This window comes from Chlorocebus sabaeus, chromosome 10 (assembly GCF_047675955.1).
Source record: "Chlorocebus sabaeus isolate Y175 chromosome 10, mChlSab1.0.hap1, whole genome shotgun sequence".
NCBI classification, from domain to species: domain Eukaryota; kingdom Metazoa; phylum Chordata; class Mammalia; order Primates; family Cercopithecidae; genus Chlorocebus; species Chlorocebus sabaeus.
In genome coordinates, this window is record NC_132913.1 from 52,216,091 (window position 1) to 52,239,399 (window position 23,309).

The 23,309-nt window shown below is 35.6% G+C and overlaps 1 protein-coding gene and 1 long non-coding RNA gene across 8 annotated transcripts in view; one reads left to right on the forward strand and one right to left on the reverse strand.

Annotated features, from left to right (window-relative positions):
- LOC103217209 (uncharacterized) overlaps positions 1 to 23,309 on the forward strand; it is a 104,211-nt gene that overhangs the window by 78,676 nt on the left and 2,226 nt on the right. Inside the window, exon 4 of one of the 3 annotated variants that reach the window (XR_012094204.1) lies at positions 1,832 to 4,884. The exons of the other annotated variants lie outside the window; for them this stretch is intronic. This is a non-coding gene — a long non-coding RNA (uncharacterized lncRNA). Of the gene's footprint in view, positions 1 to 1,831; positions 4,885 to 23,309 lie in introns of those variants that run through there. 3 annotated transcript variants of the gene reach the window in all.
- SLC38A11 (solute carrier family 38 member 11) overlaps positions 1 to 23,309 on the reverse strand; it is a 57,485-nt gene that overhangs the window by 22,091 nt on the left and 12,085 nt on the right. For all 5 annotated transcript variants that reach the window (XM_007965183.3, XM_007965184.3, XM_073019768.1 and 2 more), the window contains 2 exons: positions 19,203 to 19,309; positions 16,741 to 16,820 (listed from right to left, as the gene is read on the reverse strand). In XM_007965183.3, the coding sequence (XP_007963374.2) occupies positions 16,741 to 16,820; positions 19,203 to 19,309 (187 nt within the window). The remainder of the gene's footprint in view (positions 1 to 16,740; positions 16,821 to 19,202; positions 19,310 to 23,309) is intronic.

Here is a 23,309-nt window from a genome sequence, read left to right on the forward strand (position 1 = left end):
TTGTCATATTGTTATTTTTAATTTTTTTCCAATATTTTGTCCACAGTTGGTTGGGTCTGCACATGCAGAAGCTGTGAATACAGAGGGCTGTGATCAAGAAATAGTATACAGTGTATACACAGTACTCCCCTCTTATCTATAGGGTATATGTTCCAAGATATAACCTTGCAAGGTATCCTATTTACAGCCTAGCAAACGCCCCCTGCCCAAATGAAATAACTTCCCTAGGCCAGGTGTGGTGGCTCACACCCACAATCCCAGCACTTTGGGAGACTGAGGGAGGTGGGTCACAAGGTCAGGAGTTTGAGATCAGCCTGACCAACATGGTGAAATCCCGTCTCTACTAAAAACACAAAAATTAGCTGGGCGTGGTGGTGTGTACCTGTAATCCCAGCTAATCAGGAGACTGAGGCAGGAAAATCGCTTGAACCTGGGAGGTGGAGGTTGCAGTAAGCAGAGACTGTGCCCCACTGCACTCCACTCCAGCCTGGGTGACAGAGCAAGACTCCGTCTAAAAAGAAAGGAAGGAAGGAAGGAAGGAAGGAAGGAAGGAAGGAAGGAAGGAAGGAAGGAAGGAAGGAAGGAAGGAAGGAAGGAAGGAAGGAAGGAAAGATGGAACTTCCCTAAGGCAGAAAATATATTTTAAATAAAATGTTTGAATTTTAATTAAACCCCCATGCAAATTAATAATCAAAAGTTAAACTTGGACACCCAATTAAACATGTGTAGATGGGCCACATAAGTTTATCTTTTCTCTTTTCTGAGACCCCACTAAAATGCTACTGAAGAAATTTAAAAGAGGAATAAATTCATGAGGGAAAGGATAGTGGAAGAAGAGACATCCGAGGAGAAGACACTCTGTGAAAAGGAAACGGGATACTTCTATGGTACCTACTGAGAGTAGAAGATGTTGCAGCCGTGTAGAGGGAGCTCATGATGAGAAAGAGGTGATTCACTTTACAAAACCCCTGTATGTGCAGGACTCAGAGATACCAGAAAGCGACCGAGAATGCGCCAACAAAAGGTGAAAGGAAAGAAAATGGAAGAGCTGGGATCATGGATAGAGGGTATACAACACAAAAAGGAGGTAAAAGGAAGTCCTAGGAGGATCATGGGGGAGCAAAGTGAGAAAGCAATCTGCCTAGAATGGAAGGCAGAACAGAAGGCTCTGGGATGGAGGTTTTCAGGAAAAATAATAAAATTAATAGATTATATGTTTCGGCATCTGGAAAGGAAGTAACAAAAATGACCAAATTTAAAAGCTAAACTGAATATCCAGATAAACACAAAACCGAAATCAAGTGGTAATTGTAGAGAAAACAAAGGGAAAAGTGTACAAGAAGAGAAACATAAACTTAATTTTAAAAGTTGTGGTATTCTCCATGTATGTAAGAAGAGGAAGGATAGCTTGAGAGAGCTAAATCTTCATCTACTGTAAGAGAAGATAATAGTGAGACACCAAAAAAGGCACTTAGAATCACATTACTTAGAAATAGAGATGTGAATGCCAAGAGATAAGGCTTAAAGGGTTGAAATAAAACAGGTTTTGGTAGGAGGCTACTCTATTTCGTTAAGTCATTTGTAATCTTTGACTTTATAAAATCAGGTTAATAAATTTTCTTTTCTTTTCTTTTACTTTCTTTTATTTGTGAGACAGGGCCTCACTGTAACCCCTGGCTGGAGAGCAGTGGTGTGATCATAGCTCACTGCAGCCTCAAACTCCTAGCCTCAAGAGATCCTCCAGCCTCTGCCTCCCAAGTAAGCTAGGACTATAGGTGCATGTCACTACACTTGGCTATATTTTTAATTTTAATTTTTTTTTTTTTTGCAGAGGTGGGGGTCTTGCTATGTTGTCCAGGCTGGTCTTGAACCATTGGTCTGAGGGATCCTCCTGCTTTGGCCTCCCACAGTGCTGAGATTACAGGTGTGATCCACCTTGCCTGGCCTGTGAATGTATTCTTTTGAGAAAAATAAATACATTGAATAAATGCAAATAAAAACAACATTGAGAAGAAGCAGAATTCCTTATCATACCTTAGAAAGCTTTAAAAAGATCTAGGCAAATAATGAAGGCTATTGTAAAATTTAGATCATTTTAACAGCAATGATTCAAGTGTTTCAAAATATTTTAGTACTAACAAAAATAGGAACTGGCTTACAGCAGTTTGTAGCCTTAGAACAGCAAACACCTTTAAAATTAATTGCTTCTCTTACCCTGGAAAATCTAAACGAATGCTTCATTATATATTTTTAATAAACCGTTTGTGTTTACGGGGGTTGCGGTAGGAGATGGAGAGCTTTGGGGAGTTAAATTCATTTTGCAATATTGTCTCAGTTCGGATTCTTGCATTCTGAAATTTTAGCCTAGTTTTTAACAGGTGAATAACAATAAGGCAATGTAGTAGGAAGCAAGTCCTATCAAAGGGAGCTCCAGTCTCTGCAGACTGATAAAAAGGAGCCTCAGAACTTAAACCTCTGGATCAGGAGAATCAAAAAACATCATGCTTCTCTATACTACTTGCCCAACCTCCTTCAGTTAAACAGAGGCACTTTCAAATATACAATTCCAGCAGAGCCTGCATTTTTGTTGTAAGAGCCTCATGTATTAGCCTTTTTAGCCAGATACATCTGGGAGTTAAGTGCTTTGGATGACACAAAACAAAGGGTCCATGTTGCCTGTCACACCACAAGCTATTAATGACAAGCAGATCTGACCACTTGCCCCAGCTCCTGCATCCACTGAAAGCTCTTGTCACTTCCTCATTCTCAGCTCACTTATATTCTGATTCTGTTCTACAGACAACCATGGTTTACATTAATATATAAAGCTGCTCAGGAAAATTCTTCTTAGGAATCACTCTGAATATTAAAACTGATTCATTTAAACACACACACACACACACACACACACACACACACACACAAATGGGAAAACCAGTCTATGCTTGTGGATTGGAAGAATCAATATCATTAAAATGACTATACTACCCAAAACAATCTACAGATTCAACACTATTCCTATCCAACATCATTTTTCAAATTTAGGAAAAAAATTCTGAAATTCATATGGAATGAGAAAAGCCCCATTAGCTAAAACAACCCTGAGTAAAAAGAACAAAGCCAGAGGCATCACATTATCTGACTTCAAACTATACTATGAGGCTACAGTAACCAAAGAAGCATCGTACTAGTATACAGACACATAGACCAGTAGAACAGAATAGAGAATCCAGAAATAAAGCCACACACCTACAACCATCTGGTCTTTGACAAAGTCGGCAAAAATAAGCAATGGGGAGAGGATTCCCTATCCAATAAGTGGTGCTGAGATAACTGGCTAACCATATGCAGAAGAATGAAACTGGATCCCTACCTTTTTCCATACACAAAAATTAACTTGAGATGGATTAAATATTTAAATGTAAGACCTCAAACTATAAAAATCCTAAAGAAAACCTAGGAAATACCCTTCCCGACATTGGCCTTGACGAAGAATTTATGGCTAAGTCCTGAAAAGCAATCACGACAAAAACGAAGACTGACAAGTGGGACCTAATTAAACTAAAAAACTTCTGCACAGCAAAAGAAACTATCAACAGACTAAACAGACAACCTACAGAATGGGAGAAGATATTTACAAACTATGTATATGACAAAGTTCCAATATCCAGAATCTGTAAGGAACTTAATTCGACAAGCAAAAGGATATGAACAGACATTTCTGAAAAGAAGACATACAAACAGCCGATGAACATATGAAGAAATGCTCAACATCACTAATTATCCGAGAAATGCAAATCAAAACCACAATGAGATACCATCACACACTAGTAGAATAGCTATAATTAAAAAGTGAAAACAAACGAACAAACAAAAAAACAGATGCTTCCAGCCTGGGCAATGTAACTGGGACCCCATCTCTACAAAAATAAAAAAATTAGCCATGCGTGATGGCACACACCTATAGTCCCAGCTACTTAGGGGGCTGAGGTAGGAGGATTGCTTGAGCCTAGAAGAACAAAGTTGCAGTGAGCCATGATTGCACCACCGCACTACAGCCTGGATGACAGAGCAAGACCCTGTCTTGAAAAATAAAAAATAACAAATGTTAGTGGGGCTGTGGAGAAAAGGGAACACTTATACACTATTGGTGGGAATGTGAATTAGTTCAGCCGTGGTGGAAAGCAGTTTGGAGATATTTCAAATAAATTAAAACAGAACTATCATTCAGCCAAGGAGTTCCATTACTGGGTACATACCCAGAGGAAAATAAATCACTCTACAAAAAAAGTCTCATGTACTTGTATGTTCACCACAGCAGTACTCGTAATAGCCAAGATGTAAAATCAATCTAGGTGCCCATCAACATTGGATTACATAAAGAAAATATGGTACATATACACCATGGAATCCTATGCAGCCGTAAAAAAGAATGAAATCATGTCCTTTGCAGCAACATAGGTGCAGCTGGAGGCCATTATCCTAAGCAAATTAACACAGGAACAAAAAAGCAAATGCCACATGTTCTCACTTATAAGTAGGAGCTAAACATTGGGTACATGTGGATATAAAGATGGGAACAACAGACACTGGAACTGGGAACATAGACTACTAAAGAGGGGAAAGAAGGAGGGGCAAAGGTTGAAAAACTACCCATTGGGTAATGTGCTCACTACCACAGTAATGACGGGATCATTGGTACAGGTGACTGGATCACTTGTACTCCAAACCTCGGTGTCATCCAATAAATCCATGTAACCAACCTACACATGTACCCCCTGAATATAAAATAAAAGTTGAAATTATTTAAAAAGTATATATTCTAATTAGTTCTGTACATCCTGTAAGAAAACCTTGATGTAAATCATTTCTAATTAAAAAAGAAAATGGATCAAATTTTCATTAAACTTTAAAAATAAATTTATAAAAAAACGGATTTCTAGTTAAAATTTACATAAAACTTTATGCTTTTTTTGCTGAAATATAAATTTTTAAAATATGAATCACATAAAAAGCTAGCACAGCTTGGCACTATAAACATCACAAATACTTCATTTTTGCCATTTGGGACACCAGTCTCTTTTAATTCTTATTCTGTCACCTACTGGGTGGTCTCTAATTCCTCTGTTAACACTTAAAAATTGGTGTTAGCTGTGTTTACCTCTGTGGGTTTGGATTACAAGGGCAGAGTATAGGTGGAAGGGGGCAGGATTTCACTTTTTTTAATATAATGAAAACTTGTGAGAATTATGGGTGTCGCTTTGGTTCTTTGTTGTGCTTTTTCACAAAACAGAATTAAAATATCATGTGAATTTAAATTAAAAATAAATGTAATTTCAGATGTGATGTCCACATAATTCTCTGTCATTGGGGTTCTACTTGGATTGTGCCTCTCTTCACCTTATATGCAGTCCCTGTACAGTTTTGTCCACATACCCTTTCCAAAATCCAGACTTGCATTTCCAAAAGGATGAGTGACTTCTACTCCTCTTCTCACAAGGATTCCACAAAATGAGGATATATTTAAAATATACTATATATTTTTTCCAGGTCATCTTTCCTTCATATCCTGGTAAATCACATTAAAAAAGGTAGACCCCTGTATGTCTCTCTAGCAGCATATTCATAATTCTATTAAATAGTCCACTGAGGTTATCTTTTATGTGACCTTTGCCCCACCCCACATTCTAATAAGCCGTAAGATGTCTTCAGAAAAGGAGTGTGATATATTGGTCTTAATAGTCCCAGTACGTAGAAGAGTGACTTACCCAGTAGACACTTAATAAGTGTTAGTTTGCTGGTAGACTCTTCTATTTTCTTCCATTGGCAGTGAGTTCTGGGCCATCTACCCACATAGTTCTCCAAGCTGGAAACTTTGGCATCACCCTAGGTAACTCCTATACCCTTAGTGCCTTCATTCAATCAGTCACTAAGTTCTCCTGATTTTACCAGCTTAAAATTACTTGAGCTTCCCCTCTTCTTCATTACCAGTCTTATCCTTATATCATTTCCATTGGCAAATGGAATCTTTTTGCCTGGATGCTTGGCTTGCTATAGATAGTCTCCTTCCAGGTCTTTATATTCCCATCTGTCCTCGCCTCCACTGCAAGAGAAGTCCAATTAAAATTGAGGCTCGATCTAGTTAGTCACCTGTATAAGAACTTTCAATGCCCCATTAACTAAAGAATAAATCCAAGTTTCTCACCACCACATATAAAGCTTTCCTTCATCTTGGTCTCTGCCAAACTCTCTAGGCTCATTTCCTTTTATACACTGGTACAGCTTTCAGCTCAGAATCACCAAAACCCTAGTTACTTTCTAAATACAGAAGCTGTATAGCTTGTGGTGATAGGGAAATCAGGATCAGTGGGTGCTATGGTTTGAATGTTTGCATTCCCTCTAAAATTAAGGTTGAAACTTAATCCCCAGTGAAACAATATTAAGAGGTGGGGCCTTTAGGAGGTAATCAGGCAGTTAGGGTAGAGCCCTCATAGATGAGATTAGCACCTTTATAAAAGTGCTTGAGGAAGTGAGTTCAGCCTCTTTTTGTTCTTCCATCCCTTCCTTCACATGAGGATGTAGCATTTGTCCCCTCCAGAGGAAGCAGAGTTCAAGGTGTCATCTTGGGAGCAGAAAGAGCAGCTCTCACCAGACACCAAATGCCAGTGCCTTGATCGTGGACTTCCCAGCCTCCAGAACTGTGACAAACAAATTTCTATTCTTTATAAATTACCTAGTCTGTGGTATTTTGTTACGGCAGCATACAAAGACTGAGTAAGTACAGAACCACTTTCAGCAGTTTTTCAAAAGAGATAATATGGAGATATGACACTTGTTAAAACTACGATGAAATGCATTTGAGAAACAATGCAAAAAAAGAGTTTTGGAGAAAATATCAAAGGAGGGCCTTTATTTTTATATGGTAGCTCCCCCAGCCAAAGGCAAAATAATCTTCTTCTCCAAGTTCTTCCTAGTATTAGAATTTCAAACTCCGTCTGCTGTTATATGTATCCCATCTCTGGGTCACACACATTTCTGCCTACAGTGTCTTCTAACCGGTCCCTACCAACTTCCCGTCCCCCATATCCCTTTTTGACTCAACTTATGCCTGCTTATTTTTTAAAGCAAAAAGCCACGTATTTTCTTATCCTGAAATATTACCTTCTTGCACAGGTTGGGCTAAGGGTCCTTCCTCTGTTTCCATAGCACTTACTCATAATTCTATTATTATATTGAGATTATCTTTCATAAGTTTGTTCCACAAACTATAGGGATCTGAGGTCAAGGACTGTGCTTTCTTCATCTTATAGTCCCAGTACCTGGAAGAGTGACTGGCATCAGTTATACATTTAATAAAATGTTATTGGTTCAAAGAACAGGTTCATCCATTTACGGATGGATTCCATTTATAAAATAACTAACAGTGAGTGAAATAAGTACTTAATATTGAGCAGCCTAGGCTGTTCCTCCAGCTCCACTAACACAGGGACTGGACTAATCCTCCCTGAGCATATATTATCTTGCAAATATCTTTCCTATTTTTATGTAGACTCAGATAAAGCAATAGTTCTATGCATTCTTTCATGTAGGCAATCTTCCTGGTAAAACATACCAATAGTTCTAACAGTGACTACTGCAGAGCCTGGAGTCAAATGGTGTTTTAGCAAATTGGTTAGCAAATGTTACTAGCATCAAAGTAGCCTTAGGCAAATTTTCTTTGACAGTGTTTGTATGAAATTTTTATTTTTCTCAAGACAATGTTTCATTGTCTGATTACTTCAAAATTTTTGTCAGTTAATCCCCAAGTTGAATGAACTAAAACCAGAAGGCACATGGATTCATTCATGCATCCAATTGATGATTCAGCAATTCTTTGCTGAATTCTAATTCTTTGTTAGGCACTTTGCTGAGTAATGGGTATATAGTGTGAACAAAGCAAATGTAATCTCCCTTTTCACAGTGCTTACAATATAGTGAGAGACAGAAAATACACATAGAAGAAAACACACAGAATATAACTAAAGATAATTTAACAAATACATTATTATTTTATTTCTATGTGTGGATCCTTCTCACTTCCTATGGTGAGACCAATAGGAAATTTAACCAACCAGAATATTCATGTTGTGAACCTACTCCTATTTACTGCACTCTCCGATAATCATCTCATCTTTGAAAAAATATAGGTTATCAGGCATGAATACTCAAATTCCCTTCACTGATCTTTAGAATGTGTTCACAATTTACTCCTTATCCTATTGTTTCAAAAGGACAAAGTATTTTAACTGCTCTCCAAGATCACCCTAACTGTATCCAAAAGTCTAGCCTTTCATCATTTGATGGAGGACTTTGGGTTCTAGGTCTCAGCTTAGTCTATGTCACATGTTCAATATATTCCATGATAAAGATGGTACTTTTTTAGAGCTCTTACTCTCTCAAGCCACTGTTTCACCATGTTACTTTCATTCATAGATGTTCTTCATAAAAGAAGAAGAGAAAGGCAGGGAAGGGGGAAATTGGAGGAAGGATATTCCAAATTCACTTTCCTATCACTCACTTACATCTTAATTTCCTCTAACTTGGCTTCCACCCATATCATTTGATTGAAATTCCCATCACTGAAGTGGACATATGTAGTTTGCACTTTGCAATGGCTACTCCCCTTCTGCTGGCATCACTGTCCTTTGGGACACCCTTTTCCCTATTTTTATTTCAAGTGCTTTAGTTGGGTTCATCCTATCCCTAGATCCAGGTGTGGGCATGTAACCTAAAGGCAAACAACTCAATATAGGCCATGATGGTAGGGTCTATAATCCTCATACATCTTTGTTAGAGCCAATCAGAACTAATTCTGTGAGTGAGGTTGTAGGTACCTTAAAAGAGAAAATTCTTTCTCTTTCTATGGATTTGAACTGGAATTGATGTAGGTTGAGATTGCTGCCACCATCTTGTCAGGGAGAAAAGCTTTCAGAAACTAGAGTCAAAACAGGAAGTACAGGCAAGAGATGGTAAAAGAGAGACGATGTCTGATTTCATTAATTGAGCTCTTAAATCCAAGCATACTAATAATCCTAATAATAGGACTAACCTTGAACTTACAGTTAAGGGAGTAAATTCTCTTTTGCTTCAACCAGTTAAGGTTCTGTGCTTGTTTACATTTGCAACATAAAGGATGACAATTTACACATCATCAAAAAATTCAGTGACTCACATCAAAAAGTTAGACCTCAATTTAACAACCAAACACTACAAGTAAAAGAACTAAAGAACTACAAGACAGTTAACCCCAAAGCTAGCAGAAGACAAGAAATAACCAAAATCAGAGCTGAACTGAAGGATTTGAGACAAAATAAACATTCAAAAGATCAATGAATCCAGGAACTGGTTTTTTGAAAATTCAAAAAATAGATAGACAGCCAGCTAGACTAATAAAGATGAAAAGAGAGAAGATCCAAATAAATACAATTCAAAACGACAAGGGGAATATTACCACTGACCCCACAGAAATAAAATAACAACCAGAGAATATTATGAACACCTCCATGCACATAAACTAGAAACTCTAGAAGAAATGGATACATTCTTGGATACATACACCCTCCCAAGACTGAACCAGGAAGAAATTGAATCCCTGAAGAGACCAATAATAATGAGCTCTGAAACTGAATCAATAATAAATAGTCTACCAATCAATAATAAATAGCCTGTTGATTTAATGTGAATCAACACCCCTTCACATTAAAAACTCTAGAGACATTCACAGCTGAATTCCACCAGATGTACAAAGAAGAGTTGGTACATTCCTGCTGAAGCTGTTCCAAAAAACTGAGGAGGAGGGACTCCTCCCTAACTTACTCTATGAGACCAACATCACCCTGATACCAAAATCTGGCAGAGAAACAACATCAACAAAAAAAACTTCAGGCCAATATCTTTGGTGAACATCAATGCAAAAATACTCAACAAAATATTGACAAACCAAATCCAGTAGCACATGAGAATGTTTATCCACCACAATCAAGTAGGCTTTATCCCTAGGATGCAAGGTTGGTTCAATATATGCAAATCAGTAAATGTGATTCATCACATAAAGAGAACTAAAGACAAAAACGATATGATTATCTCAATAAATGCCAAAAAGAGTTTTGATAAAATTCAACACCCCTTCACATTAAAAACTCTTAATAAACTAGGAATTGAAGGAACATACCTCAAAATAATAAAAGCCATCTGTGACTAAACCACAGCCAACATCATACTCAATGGGCAAAAGCTGGAAGCATTCCACTCGAAAACCAGCATAAGGATGCCCTGTCTCACCACTCCTATTCAACATAGTACGGGAAGTCCTGGCCAGAGCAATCAGGCAAGAGAAAGAAATAAAGAGCGTGCAAATAGGTAGAGAGGAAGTCAAACTATCCTTATTTGCAAATGACATGATCCTATATCTAGAAAACCCCATAGTCTCAGCTAAAAAAAGATAAGCTGATAAACAACTTCTGCAAAGCCTCAGGATACAAAATCAATGTATAAAAATCACTAGCACCCCTATATACCAACAACAGTAAAGCAGAGTGCCAAATCAGGAAGGCAATACCATTCACAATTGCCACACACACACGAAAATCAGAGATGATACAAACAAATGGAAAAAAAAATTCCATGTTTATGGATAGGAAGAATCAATATCATTAAAATGGCCACATTGCCCAAGGCAATTTACAGATTCAATGTTATTCCTATTGAACTGCCATTGACATTCTTCACAGAACTAGAAAAAACTATTTTAAAATTCACATGGGACCAAAAAAAGCCTGAATAGCCAAGGCAATCCTAGGCAAAAAGAACAAAACCAGAGGCATCACGCTACCCAACTTCAAACTACACTAAAGGGCTACAGTAACCAAAACAGCATGGTTCTGATACAAAAACAAACACATAGATCAATGGAACAGAATAAAAAGCCCAGAATTAGGGTCACACATCTACAACTATCTGATCTTTGACAAATCTGACAGAAACAAGCAATGGTGAAAGGACTCCTTATTCAATAAATGATGCTGGGATAACTAGCTAGCCAAATGCAGAAGATCGAAACTGGACCCCTTCCTTATACCATATACAAAAATTAACTCAAGATGGATTAAAGACTTAAATGTAAAACTCAAAACTATGAAATCCCTGGAAGACAACCTAGGCAATACCATTCCGGACATAGGAATGGGCAAATATATCATGACGAAAATGCCAAAGGCAATTGCAACAAAAGCAAAAATTGACAAATAGGATCTACTCGACCTAAAGAGCATCTGCACAGCAAAAGAAACAATCAGCAAAGTGAACAGACAACCTACAGAATAGCAGTAAATTTCTGCAAACTATGCATCTGACAAAGGTCTAATATATAGCATCTTATAAGGAAGTTAAACAAATTTACAAGAAAAAAATAAACCATTAAAAAGTAGGCAAAGGACATGAACACTCTTCAAAAGACATACATGTGACCAACGTTCATATGAAAAAAACCTCAGCATCAATGATCATTAGAGAAATGCGAATCAAAACCACAACGACATATCATCTCACACCAGTCAGAATGGCTATTATTGAAAAAATCAAAAAATGACAGCTGCTGGCAAGATTGCAGAGAAAAAGTAACACTTATACACCATTGGTGGGAGTGTAAAATTAGTTCAACCATTGTAGAAGACACTGTGGTGATTCCTCAAAGATCTGAAAAGCAGAGCTACCATTTGACCCATCTATCCCATTACTGAGTATATACCAAAAGAATATAAATTGTTTTCTCATAAAAACATGTAAATGTGTTATGTTCATTGCAGCACTAGTCACAATAGCAAAGACATAGAATCAACCTAAATGTCCATCAATGGCAGACTGGATAAAGAAAATGTGGTACATGTACACCATGGAATACTATGCAGCCATAAAAAAGATCATATCCTCTGCAGGAACATGGATTGAGCTGGAAGCCATTATCCTTAGCAAACTAATGCAGGAAAAGAAAAGTAAAGAACACGTATTCTCACTTACAAGTGGGAGCTAAAAGATCACAACACATGGACACAGAGAGGGGAACAACACACACTGGGACCTATCAGAGGGTGGAAGTTGGGAGAAAGAAGAAGATCAGGAAAGATAACTAATGAGTACTATGCTTAATACCTAGATGATGAAATAATCGATACAACATACCTCCATGATACAAATTTACCTATATAACAAATCTGCACACATACCTGTGCACTTAAAAGAAAAGTTCAGTGGCTAATATTTGTCAGAATGAATCATTTATTTCCTTAAATATGTAGCCTTCCTCTGTCTTTACCCATTTTTAAAAATCCTTTTCTTAACCCCCTCTACTTCTTCTTTATGTGTAGCATAAAACTGCAGAATTCAGGGTTTGAATGTATAAGGGTTAAGGAAACTAATGTGCATTGAGATGCTCGTGGAAGACACATTTTATATGTATAAATGCCTAAGGTATGGACTCGCTTTTTGGAATTTTGTTTAGAATACCACACGATTAAAATGCTAAAAGAAAGATGTCATATGAGGGGAAAATAGTTGTAAATTTAGACTGCATATTATAATTTCCATCCTGAATGTAAAGAATTGAATATTAGTAAGGCATTAAATGAAGGCTTTTTTTTTTTTTTAAACAGTGATAATGCCTCTGATTCTAGTTTAAAAAAATGGGAGAACTGTTATTGCATTTTTATATTAGCACACTTTCTGAAAAGCAATTAAATTTCCTCGCCACCTCAGTTTTTAGAAAGCAAAAGGTTAGAAAATACAATAAAACTGAACATAATTTCCAAAAAACCTGAAAGTCATGGACTGTGAGATATTTGAAATCATATCAAAAAGCAGAATTTATAGCCCTATGACTTATGGAAAAGGAAATGGAATTGTGTTTTATTTTTAAAACATAACCACTAAAATGGTGTTTCCATAGTAACAAGGTCAATACCAGTAGCCATTACAGACCTTCCCCTTTTCTGATGGTGGGTTTAAAGATCTTTTTCAAACACCACTTTAAAAGACCTATGAAAAAAACACAGGTTTTCTGATCATTCATCTGAACCGAAAATGAAGAAAACCACACATGGAGTATTGAATTTCTCATGTTTTATGGATTACAAGCATTCATCGCTGTCATATTTTCAGAAAGAAGCCTGCCTGACTAGCTACCATGCCAACTCCTGAACTTGGGATTTGATTAGCCTGATTGTAAACCAGGATGAACAGAAGTTGTTTGCAGTAGTATTCAAACAGACATCAAAGGTGGCACAGTATTAAAAAACATACTTCTTTAACATCTAAATATTGAAAGAGTTAAGTAAATAATCCTTGTTATTAAATTTCAAAGGCTCAGATAAAATATTGTATCGCTACTAAAGGAAGGGCAGACAGATGTAGGCCACATTTTGTTGACAACAGAACTAAATAGTTCTTTGGCCATAAAAATCAGTTCACTGAGCCCCACCAGGAAGTGGACTGCCCTTTCTTTTTTCTCTATATCAAGGTACACTGCCTATATGATAGTCATTTGTATAGCTTTGTCTTCACTAAACTGCGAGCCCCTTGAAAGCAGAGATATTTTCTTTCTCTATGTATTCATGACAGTATTTCACATGATATTTTGTACATAAAAAATACTGAAAAAAACAAGCAGAGAATGCATCATGAAAAATGATCACAAAACAGTAGCTAAAATAACAAAATCTCTGGTTTAATTTTAGAAACAATGTATCAGTTAAAAATATGTACTCATGATTTTAATCTCTTTAAACCAAGAGGCTTTAGAATCTTTGTTCATAGAATCCCCAACAGCGAAATAATTAATCCAATTGCCTGCCCCCTAGATCAATTCCTTCAGAATCTCTACAGGTGGGGCTCTGGCATCAGTATTTTCTAAAGTTACTCAGATAATTCTTATGTGAAACAAGTGTTGAGAATCATTGCTTTACACAGTTCTCCCATGGTGCAACTGAGGATTAATTTACTTCCTACGTTAGCTATATTTCCCCGGCAATATTGCCTCATAATACTATATTTAGCAAACCTATAAGAACTTTTGTTATAACCCAATGATTTTTCCCTGTAAACACTTTTTATAATAAAAAGTATCAATTAAAACAGTTTGGTCTTACACAATTAAAACTTTTAGCCCAAATTATCATTTATAGTATTCTGTTTAATATACTTATTAGCTTTCTGTTACTGTGAATTCAGCTTTAAAAACCAGAGCTGAATACAGTACCAACATAACAGACAGTAAATAAATATCAGTAGAATCAGTAAATAAATATCAGTAGAATTAAGTATATGTTTTTGTGCTTTTATACATACTTTTCCCTGAGTCTGTAATGCATACAGACTCACACCCTCTATGTATCTGGAACAATTGCAATTCATCTTTTAAAACACACAGATCATATTTTTCTTCCTCCAGGAAACCTTCCCTCGTGGGGATAGATCATTAAGCACCCTCTACTTTGACACTGTCTTTGCTTCCCTTTCATGCTTCTGCTTTGCACTTATCACCTTGTAGTGTCATCGATTTTTCTTCCTTTTTTTTTTGTTTTTACTATAAGCCCTTTCTCCATTGTTGATTGTGAATAATTGGAAGCAGGTGCTAATTCAGGCCTCTCTCTGCTTTTTCTCTCGGGGCACAACACAATCACTGGAAACAAACTAAAGTGAATGAATAAATGGCCATATTGAAGTGAAAGACGTGCATTTCAAAACCACTAATGTAGGCCAGGCATGGTGGCTCACACCTGTTAATCCCAGCACTTCGTGGGGCTGAGGCAGGATTGTTTGAGGTCAGGAGTTCAAGGCTGGCCTGGGCAACATAGTGAGACTCTATCTCTACAAAAAAATAAAAGAAAAAATTAGGCGGGTGTGATGGCACATGCCTGCAGTCCCAGCTACACAGAAGAGTGAGGCAGGAGGACTGTTTGAACCCAGGAGTTCAAGGTTGCAGTGAGCTATGATTGCACCATTGCACTCCAGTCTGGGTGACAGAATGAGACGCTGTCTCTAAAAAAAGGTAAAAACAAAACAAAACAAAAAACCCACTAATGCTATGAATTGAATTGTGTCCCTCCAAATTTACATGTTGAAGCCTTAACTCTCACTGTGCTGGCATTTGGAGTTGAGACCTTTGGGAGACTTTGAAGATAATTAGGGTTAGATAAGTGCATGAGGGAAGGGTAGAGCCCTCAATACAGGGCTGGTGCCCTTATAAGAAGAGACACCTGAGATCTTGCTGTCTCTCTCTGCCATGTGAGAACACAGCAGGAAGACTGCCCTCAACAAGGCAGGAAGATGGCCCTCACCAGAATCCTATCATGCTGGCACCCAGATCTCTGACTTCCAGCCTCCAGAACTATGAGAAAATACATTTCTGTCATTTCACATTACTTGGTTTATGTTTTTTTTGTTATTCTAAGATGATCAATACAACTGTGAATCAGGATTAAATTATTTGAAGAAAAAAAATAGAAACATTACAGATATTTATGCTTTCTCTCCTTTACTTCAATCCTTTAAAAATAAGCGTTTGCTTTTTCAAAGAAAAGGTTATATCAAAAGCACTTAGATGGGATATTTCATAGATATTTCATGCTATTTCCCCAATTAGCCTGAGGCCTTTTTTTTTTTTTTCTGATATTTTCCTGATAAACTAAGAAGCCTATCAGTGGAAAATGAATTAATTTTGCAGAGCAACAATTAATCAATGAGAAAACATAAATTACCTTGGCCACTACATTAACAATTAGGGCTATTCATTAGGTTTCCTTTTATGTTTTTTCTTACAGATGTCATTCATTAAAAACCCAATATTCCTTGCACTGTGCTAAATATTACATCTTAAATTAATTTTTCTTTGTCTTGCTTAGAGAAAACATTTAAGATACCCTGGAAACTCCTTAATGTATTATTTATTTATTCAACTAGTATTTATTGTGAATTGTGGAAACCAAATTCAGTGTTTAAAGCCTATCTAAGCTGGTTTCATTCTAGCATTTTCTTGGGACCGTGACTATAAACTGCCCAGTCCGTATCTGGGGAATGTACTGTATAAGCAAAGCATACACACAGTGTAGTTTAGATTGACAATACACACACTTTTAAATTTCATGAATGAGTAACATTTTTACAATTGGGTGAACTAATACCAATTTGTCAACATTTTACCTGACCAAATAATAACAGTAAAAAGAAACAAATACCACTATCAGTTTTTATCTTTAGTTCACAAATGATGGAGTATTTTAACACAAAATAATTAAGGAAAATAATCAGAAGAGAATAAAGGGTGGTTTTCAAAGTGTTCACATTTTGTTTAATGGATAAAAACATCCACTATGTCCCTTATTCTTCTTATTTCAGTCTAAATTAGCGAAACTGTTCCTCTTTTCAACTATTCAAAATTCCTTTCTTATTCTAATTCTAATTATTTCTTATTCTAATTGTTTCATCCATTAAAATAATAAGTAAACCTGGTTTAATTCTACCAGCCTTGTAGGGTCCAAATGAAAAATGCATGTTTACCGACCTGTAATTATTTTACCTCATTTTGTCAAATACCAAAGATAAATGATGTTTCTGATACCATGGTTACTTTATATTTCTGCATCTATGCCCTCTAAATCTCTATGTGAAGTCTATAAACCAAAGACTAACAAATATAACAACAAAACTTACATGTGTGGACCCAATGAAATTGCCCTTGCCATTACAATTCCAAGAATGAGAGTTGTTAAACCTGTAGAGATGAGGGAGACCTGTCAAAGAAAATACAAGGATATTGCCAGTTTAGGACAGAAATTATTTTATTTTAAATGTTAAGTCTTTCTTGTTTTTAATTGGGTAAACTTACATATAGATTTTTCTGCCTAATTCTTTAGTAGGTTATTCTTGAAGCTTGGTGTTGATAATCTCAGGCAGGTAACTTCTTATCAGATCATAGTGTTGGTCCCCGCACCCACCCCAAGTAGGTGAGCAAGTATTACATATGACTGTCATCACCATACAATACGGCTTTGAAAATTTTTAGTGGCTCTTGCACGGAATACAAAACTGGTGATTTTAGCTTATCAAAGCAAAAGTGAAATTATGTTTCCTTTTTTCTTCAAGTCCTATTTTAGTGTTGACATATGCTTTTTTACTATCTATAATTGCTGCTTCTACTTGTCTTACTCTCTTTGTTCCAACACCACATACATTCCTCCCCCTCCTTTTCTTATTTTTATTTTTATTTATTTATTTTTTTGAGGAGGGGTACCTCAGTTTTTTCCTCTCTGCTCTCCAGCTCTACTTTTCCTACATGGTTTTGCCCTTTGGTCTGTGTTTCTAGGCCTGTTTTGCTTCTTCCTCTCTGTTCTGTCATTATGTCAACCGGTTAAAATATAAACTGGTCTGTGTGTGTCTGTGCCCTGTGCACTCATTATGCTAGGTTTGTGTGTCTAGTCTTAATTTTTTTAAATGAATAAGCACATTATGGATCCTTTCTCTGATAAGAAAAAATAAATATAAAACTGCTTGTATTTTATGTGAGTCTCATTAACCTTGTTTTCTAAGTTGTTAATTTTTAACTAGAAAGAAGTTTCTATTAGGAATTGGCTTATCTTCTGAGAGAGAGAGAGATTAAACAACATCCCCAAGGTGATGCAGCTGGAATGTGGCAGAGAGGGAACTCAGATACAAGCAGCCTGACTGCAGATTAGGGCTCCTAACCACTCTGCTTTGCTCATTGAGAGATTTATTTAGCTATCTCAATATGACACTTTTAAGGGGGATTTAGGAAAAAATACCCAGGTATTAATAATACGACAGAATGTTAATAGCCTTCCTTTTATGAACGCCTTGCTCTCTGCTCAGAAGTTAACATTTATGTGCACACTGAATATGTGAAACGGAAAATAGTTCAATCATTTTATATAATTCACAAAAAAGTATGTTTTGATACAGACTTGTTTGTTTCCGGATGGCTATTAGGGATGGTCAGAATACTCTGAAATATCATGTCTACCCTCAGCTCTACCTGGAAGGATGAACTTCATAACGGGGTACACATCAAACATCACAGTGAAAAGTAAAATTCAGTCAAATGTTGGATTTTTCAAACTAGAATATAAAAATATTATATAAATAACTCTTTTAAAAAATATCTTGTCAGAATGTTTGGCATTGCGTAGACATAGTACCAATAATATTTTGGGTAAAATACAAATATTCCTTGAGAGTAAGTGCAAATGAGCATCTGTAGCGAACTGAATAATTATTTAATTGTTTTCATTAAAAGAGTTCAGTATTCCTCTTTAGTAATATAAATCTGAATACTGGCAAAATTCAGAATACTGGCAAAATTCTCAAAAATTGACCAATCAACACATTGAAAATTAAATTCACTGGATGAAAAATAAGCACAATAGACATGGTAATTTACAAATAAATATATTTTAAGCCATTGAAGTGATTCACTGTTACTTCTTAATTTTTTTTTTTTTTTTTTTTTTTTTTTGAGACGGAGTCTCGCTCTGTCGCCTGGGCTGGCGTGCAGTGGCCGGGTCTCGGCTCCCTGCAAGCTCTGCCTCCCGGGTTTACGCCATTCTCCTGCCTCAGCCTCCCGAGTAGCTGGGACTACAGGCGCCCGCCACCTCGTCCGGCTAGTTTTTTGTATTTTCTTTTTAGTAGAGACGGGGTTTCACTGTGTTAGCCAGGATGGTCTCGATCTCCTGACCTCGTGATCCGCCCGTCTCGGCCTCCCAAAGTGCTGGGATTACAGGCTTGAGCCACCATGCCCGGCCGTTTACTTCTTAATTTTAAATTGTTTAAACTACCTACACAAAAGATGGAACACTTTTCCAATAAATTAGATTTGCTTTAAATATAGTTATTTATATTTTCTAAATTTAAAATGTGTTGTCTGACATCAGGGTATCTACCTTAAAAAAGAAAAAGGAAGAATAGTTCATACTCATCAACTATTTAACCATCGGTTCTCACAAACTAATGATTCAAACACAGTTTGCTCTAGTATAACCATTAAGCAAACTAGAAGAAACTAAAGATGAATACTGTAATTAAGAACTCTGTCAAGTAGACAGTAGATTACTGCAGGCAACAAGGTACTTTTCTATGACAATTTAAAATGTAAAAATTACCTTTCCAAGCTTCGCTATATTTCGGTACAAGGATAAAGGCAGAGTAAAGGTAACTGTGGAAAGCCCAATAATGAAGTGGCGACCAATAAACACGTTTTCAGGATCAACTAAAACACAATAAATATTAAATATTACAGGTATAAGTAACACATCAGTGACACACTAAATAGCCCAGCATTTAATTATAAACATTACTTAAACATAAATACTAACTCAATGACAATGATTTTGAGTTAATACTCTCCATAAAACCATGTAAAAATAAAAATAAATCACAATACAAATACAAAAAAACTTCAGGATGACTTATACTTCAAATGATGTTATAATATTTCACACTGAAATTATTTTACTAGACTCCTTACCAGTTTTCATGCCTTCCTTTGTCTTCTTATAGTATACTCTTAACACAGAAACTACAGAATTCCTTTTCTAAGGTAAAAAACATTATGTCATTCTCTGCCCAAAACCCTTTAATGATGAAACCCTTCAGGTAGAAAGTAAGCTATAGGAGGATGATGCATTTTCTAAGGGTGTTTTTTTTTGTTTTTTTTTGTTTTTTTTTTTCCTGTACCCAAGAGACTTGGACAGTAATACTTTAACAAAATTTCAAAAATAAAGATTTAGATTAAAATATTTAATATATTTCTATACTTTTATCAAGAAAAAAGTGGTTTCCCTGATTGGCAGAAGCAACATACTGGATAGGGCAGAAGTCACAGGGAAGCTGCTGCAACTGGTAGATGTGGCAGATTCTTGGCTATGGTCAAATACAAATAGAAAATTATATTTTATATATATCAAAAATTATATATATAATATAATTATATTGTGTGATTATATAAATACATAATATATATTATATATTAATATACAACATATAAATTAATATGTAATATATTATATTATATATAATATATATAATTATATGTGTTGCTTGTATAATCAAATATAAACAGACGTTTTAAATCTCAAATGAAACATACAAGGATTTATATATTTTTAAAGGTGTGCTAATTAAAATAGTCACTTAAGGAGCTATATATCTATTTCAATGAAGACACTACTGTTTAAATTTTGAGCTCATATTAAATTTCACTCAGAGATCATGTCATTATATTGTTACAATGTCTTCAGTGGTACCAAGTCATTGTACATCAACTTCTGCATAGTCTAAAGTCTATAGAGATCCAGTCTTAAATAAGTGAATGATTGTGGTAAGAAAATAAAAGCTGTTATCCTAAACAATGACACTAATTTTCTTAGATGGCTAATAAACTTACAAGAAAGTTTCAAGAAAGAAATTTCAAAATGACATAGGTTTTTACCACATATATGTATTTTATATATGGTTAATAGATTATTAGTATTTTCTATATGTGTAGTGTATATATATGTACATGATGTGTATATATGTGTATGTGTGTACATATATATTATATATATGGAAAGGAATATTTAATTATTAATATTAATGGAATACTTGAACTCAGCCATAACTAGTCATTATAAAATTAAGAATTGAAACAAAACAGGAAAATCAATTCCAAAATCCCTGAACTCACTATTTACATATTTGTGGTGAACATAATTTGAACCAAATTATTCGTGTATCTATTTCTATTTACTCTTTACACATTTTGCTTCACTGGCAAAGTGAAGGGCTAGATAAACGCTGACACAGACTGCTGTGATCAACAGGTAGGAGCCTAATAACTTAGGATCCCATTTGCATAAAGGATGTTTTTCACTAATGATCTAATGATGAGATCTATTACCTAAACGGACCTATCAAAAATGCAACCAAGTATGCATTTTAAATGTTTAAACAACAGTAAAGAAAGGTGAAAATTGAAATTTTTGAAAATAAAATTTTTGTAAAAATTTAAAAGCATGTAAACATACTATTTTTTATGCCAACATTTCTTGTTACTTTGACTTACATCAAGAGCTAAGGTTTTGGCTACCAGAGAAAAGTATAAGCAATTGCCTACTTGCCAATTTATTAGTGATGTATTTCAGAATAAAAATAGAACTTTGGTAAGAATTTTATAGTATCTGCTTCTAAAAATACTCTGGCATAATATTATGCCTCACAAGATATACAAACAGAGTGAACATTATAAACTGTCACACCCCAAAAGGGTGAAGATGCTGTAAGAATAAAATTGTGTTCCTTGCCACATGACCTACATTTTTAAAAATCATTTTTGATGATTACAAAACTGATAACATGGAAGAGGGCTTCAAGTTTCCATTAGCCTGTTCTATAATGTTTTGTTTTTATGAAGAGTGTTATACATACATTGCTTGTATAATTAAAAATCAATAAAAATTAACAATCAAAATGTTTCTATCAAGGAAAGTTAAATTAATTATGGCCACTCTAACTGTACAGTAGGTACTGTACAGAATACTGAACTTGCATTAAAGCATTTATATATTTATGTTTTGATATGAGAATATGTTCTTAAAATATTACTAAGAGAAAGAAGCGTGTTATGGAACAAGATGTATGATGTTATATTATTCTTATGAATATCTGAAATTACATGTATTCTTAAAACTCTGAAAGTATACATTAAAAGATAAAAGGAAGGATGGAAGGAAGAGGAAAAATAGGAGGGGGTTGAAAGGATGGTTACTACCTGGTTGTCCCAAGAGGAAGAGATTATTAGGCTTTTCTATTTTCTCCATTTTGCTTGTCTGTGTTTTCTAATATTTTTCCAATAAATCGGTGCTACTTTTTGAATAGGAAAATACAGTAATAAAATATATTTTTAAATTAGTAATTCTCTTTTGAAAAACCTTAGAGGTCAGGTGAGATGGCTTATGCCTATAATCCGAACACTTTGGGAGGCTGAGGTGGATCGTTTGAGCTCAGGAGTTCGAGACAAGCCTGGGCAACATAGCAAAATCCCATCTCTACAAAGCCGGGCATGGTGGTGTGCACCTGTAATCCCAGCTACTTGGGAGGCTGAGGTGGAAGGATCACCTGAACCCGGGAGGTCAAGACTGCAGTGAGCCAATTATGCCACTGCACTCTAGCCTGGGTGACATAGTGAGACCCTGTCTCAAAAAAACCAAAAACAGAAACAAAAACAAAAAACAGAGAAGAAAAGAAAAACCCTTAAGAAAAACCTTGAAAAATAACACAGGAAAACCGCCACAAAAATCCCATGGATCTCATGATTAAAAGATAACCACAGTTTACATGTAAAAGTATTTCTTTCTTATTTTTTCTTACTTGTATATGCAAATAGAAAATTTACATAATTTAGATTATATCGTACATCTTGTACTATATTCTGACTACTTTCCCTTAGCATTCTACCCACTTATGTGGCCTCAGCTTATGCATTCATGCTTTGGAGTTTGGGGACTGGCACAGAAGCTACAGACAGTTCAGGGTAACAAAAATCATGACTAACAGTACTGGGTAAGTCTACTGTGTGCTAGGAATTACCTGTCTCACCTCTTTTGCTTCACACAACTATTCTATGAAGCAGATGATATTCTGATTCATAATTCAGAGATGAGGAAACTGGAACTCAGAGAGGACAACTAACCTTCTCAAGGTCACACAGCTGGTCATTAGTGAGTCTGTGATTTGACAGCTATGTCTCCATGATCTCAAGTTCCACTAAACCCTGTGTGAGGAATAGGTGTACTTTCTGGCTCTAGATTTTGTTTCATTTTGTTTTGTATGTCTCTAAAATGAGTGATTCAAGCACTAAGAGGAAAGGTGTTTTTGTATCAATCTCCTCAACTGTAATAGCAACTAGAGAGAGTGTCACAATGAAAGAGAGATTATGTAGCTTGGATGAGAAGCTCTTCAAAGCAAAAAGACACATGATCTCTGAATTATTCTAAAAACCATGACATAGTGAAAAGTTGAACAGGGAGTGGAGTTGTAGCAATATGTTGAAAAGGTCTACTTGCGAATGTTCACACTGGCTTTTTTGCAATTACCCTAAACTGGAAACAACACAAATGTCCCTCAACTGGCTGATAGATACACTATTGTACATCCATAAAATGAAATGCTTCTCAGAAATAATTTGTTAAAAAGAGCAAACTACTGATATATCTAAAGACACAGCTGAA